The sequence below is a fragment of the Enhydra lutris genome, unplaced genomic scaffold, assembly GCF_002288905.1.
Source record: "Enhydra lutris kenyoni isolate GAN:26980312 unplaced genomic scaffold, ASM228890v2 scaffoldscaffold55, whole genome shotgun sequence".
NCBI lineage: Eukaryota > Metazoa > Chordata > Mammalia > Carnivora > Mustelidae > Enhydra > Enhydra lutris.
The window spans coordinates 5,208,882-5,211,727 of record NW_019154139.1 but is presented as its reverse complement, the minus strand read 5'-3'; the positions used below and the strand labels follow the sequence as shown (position 1 = coordinate 5,211,727).

Here is a 2,846-nt window from a genome sequence, read left to right as displayed (position 1 = left end):
TTTTTAAGATTTTATTTATTTATTTATTTGAGAGAGAGAGCATGAGAAGGGGGAGGGTCAGAGGGAGAAGCAGACTCCCTGCAGAGCAGGGAACCTGATGCGGGACTCGATCCGGGAACTCCAGGATCATGACCTGAGCTGAAGGCAGTCTCTTAACCAGCTGAGCCACCCAGGCGTCCCCAACCTCTGCTTTCTTTAGATTTATGTTGGTGTTTACAGTCTTTTTAGTGACTCGGTGGACATGGCCTTTGGTCCATCTTGTAGAGGCCAGACCATCCTTCTGAATGCAGCTCAGTTCTCCTGACCAGACCCCCTCCCCACCCTACTGAATTAGCTGCCTGTTCCTCGACACCCCTGCCCTGGGGTGAGGCCCTGTCAGAACTCAGCACATGGATCCATTTGCGCAGGGGTGGTGGCAGGGGGTGGGGAGTCCGCTGAGCTGGCACATGGCCCAGTGCCGCAGGGCTGTGGGGGCCGGGGAGGTGCCACCTTGACTATGAGATTCTCTACATCCGCTTCAGCGGGTACCGTGCCGCAGAGAAGCCTGGAAAGCCCTCCCCTTTTATTTCCACGCACATCCCTTGAGGTTTCTGGAGCCGCTCGTGACCTAACTTCACTTTCGGGCTTTTAGGGAGGTTTGCCTTTCATGTCAGGTGCCTAATCCGCTTTCTGGGATTGATCAGATTGGGGTTAGATGTGAGTCTGGCAGTTTCGCTGGACAAAGGGCATTATTCTAGGGTCCCTGCCTTTGGGTTTTGGTTGTGCGTGTGTGTTCTGGCTTGTTTTCGTGCATGTCCGTGTGTATATGTCTCTCCTACAGACTGGTGACGTGGCTTCCAGACATGCCAGAGGACATCCGGTGGCTGCAGTGGCTCACCTGTCATGTGTGCTCTCGAGCGATGATGCAGCTCCTCCCCCACCCCAGGTCCGGGGCTTTGCGGGGAGGGGGGGTACCTATTTATGCAAATTCTCATCTGACCTCAGCTTGCTGAATCATGGTGTTGGGGGGCCCTGGGGGTGGAACCCCGCATTCTTCTTTGCTAACACGGCCCCTGGGATGCTGCTGCTTCTGAATTCAGAAAACTGATTCGGAGTGAAGAAGGGCTTTGTTGCAGCCGTAAGGGTTGTTGGGTCTAATCTTGAAAATCATGGCCCTTGGCGGCCTCACCTGTTCCGTGTGGGTGATCTTCATCTCCTCGCTGGGCTTCTGTGTGGCTTTTGGAATGGCACAGTGCTGGTCACATGGTGGGCACTCAGGAGATGGGGGCTCAGTGCTATTGGCAGACACAGAAGGGTTCAAACTGGGGCAGTGGAAGGGTCTGGTTTGCAGTGGGCAATGACTCTTGTGGCCATGGGAAGGAGCCCTCATCGCTGGACCACCGGGAGGCAGGTTCACGAGCTAGAGAGCCATTGCACTGGCTCAGGAAAGAATGAGGAGGGCCTGGTCTCACTAGAACCTGCGGGACGGAGCTGTTTGCAGGCTCTAGGGCCAGAAGGAGGTGCCAGTTGCAAACCCTGGGGTCTGCCTGCATCCCGAGGGAGTGGAGCAGCTGGTCAGAAGGAGGCGGCCTGGGGATGGTGCTGTAGGCTGGTGGCTGAGTTGGTCTACGTGGGGCCCGTTGATGGGCTCCATTGTGCCTGCAGACGTCCAGGGGGAGTGGTCCAGTGGCTGGAGGGCCACCAGCTTAGAATCCCAAGATGGTGACATCAGCCCAGCATGGGAGAGCATTGTGGTTTTGGACACCACCCCCCTGCGGTGACCCAAGCATGCATGGAGGGGCTGGTGGTGGCCATCCGTCCTTGCTGAGACTGAAGACCTCGGAGCAGCAGGACAGTGGCTGAGTTAGTATCCTTCACCTGTTTCAGATCGCGGACACCAGCAAACGGCCAACAGCTTTCCCTGAGGGACGTGAAGGTGCTGCTCCTCTACCTGCTGTCCAGCAGGGGCCGGAGCTGCGGCCGCTGAGCAAACTGGTCCTCCTGTCTGGCCTGGCGTTTGGGGGCTGGAGCTGCGAGGGACTCCTCCTTTCCCTCTCACTTTCCTCGTGCAGACGCTTTCCTGAGTCAATCGAGGAGACAAATCTAGGACACTCTTTCGCAAGCGCTTCCCGATCTTTCTGCAGCTATGCCCACACTGGCAGGGATGTGCCCGGGTCTGACACACAGGTCCTGCCTCGGTGCCAAAATTACGGTTTATTGAAACCAAAGGCCGACTACTGTTTTTAGGAAAAGCTAGGAAGCTACTTTTGGTGTACGTGTTGGTCTAGAGCTTAAGGAAGTCTGATATTTAAGCATCTGGGTCTGTTAGCTCACTTGGCTGGGAAATGACACCACGGAGCCCATGGCGGAGGGGCCGCCGCCAACCACCTTGCAGCCTTCCCAGTGCAATGTTCCGGGAGCATCCTGTGTTGTGATGGGCTGGGGGTGTGTGGGGGTGGGGGCGGGGGGGGGGGGGGACTTACCGCTGGGGGTTGGGCTGCCCTTTGTGCAGTCTTGGGGTTTAGAAGGAAGGGTAACATGACCCCTTTTCCCCAGACAGGAAGTGGTTGGTGTGGCGGGGGTGGGGGGGGAGATGCAGCGTTCCCCAGGGAGAGCACTGACCATGGTGGACCGGTAAAAGATGCTCACTTATTTACATTTGGGAATACTTCTTTGACCTGGCCTAAATATTTGATAGAGTTTTGTATAAACTATAGAGAGTCTTATTATCTGTTGCATTGTTCGTTATGTGAATCAGGGAGGTGTTACTAAGCCTTACCAAAAAAAAAAAAAAACAAAAAAAAAAAAAAAAACTGCAGTGCACAGCACAGATAGGCATCCTGGGCTCCCAGGCCGTTACCAGCACA

At 55.4% G+C, this 2,846-nt stretch overlaps 1 protein-coding gene across 1 annotated transcript in view; it reads left to right on the top strand.

The window, feature by feature from the left end:
- The window catches only part of LOC111157584 (patatin like phospholipase domain containing 3), a 15,061-nt gene extending 12,692 nt beyond the window's left edge, over positions 1-2,369 (top strand). The window contains exons 8-9 of the mRNA XM_022519124.1: positions 821-925; positions 1,867-2,369. Coding sequence (XP_022374832.1) covers positions 821-925; positions 1,867-1,966 — 205 coding nt within the window. The 3' untranslated portion in view covers positions 1,967-2,369. The remainder of the gene's footprint in view (positions 1-820; positions 926-1,866) is intronic.
- Positions 2,370-2,846: the final 477 nt, after the last annotated feature.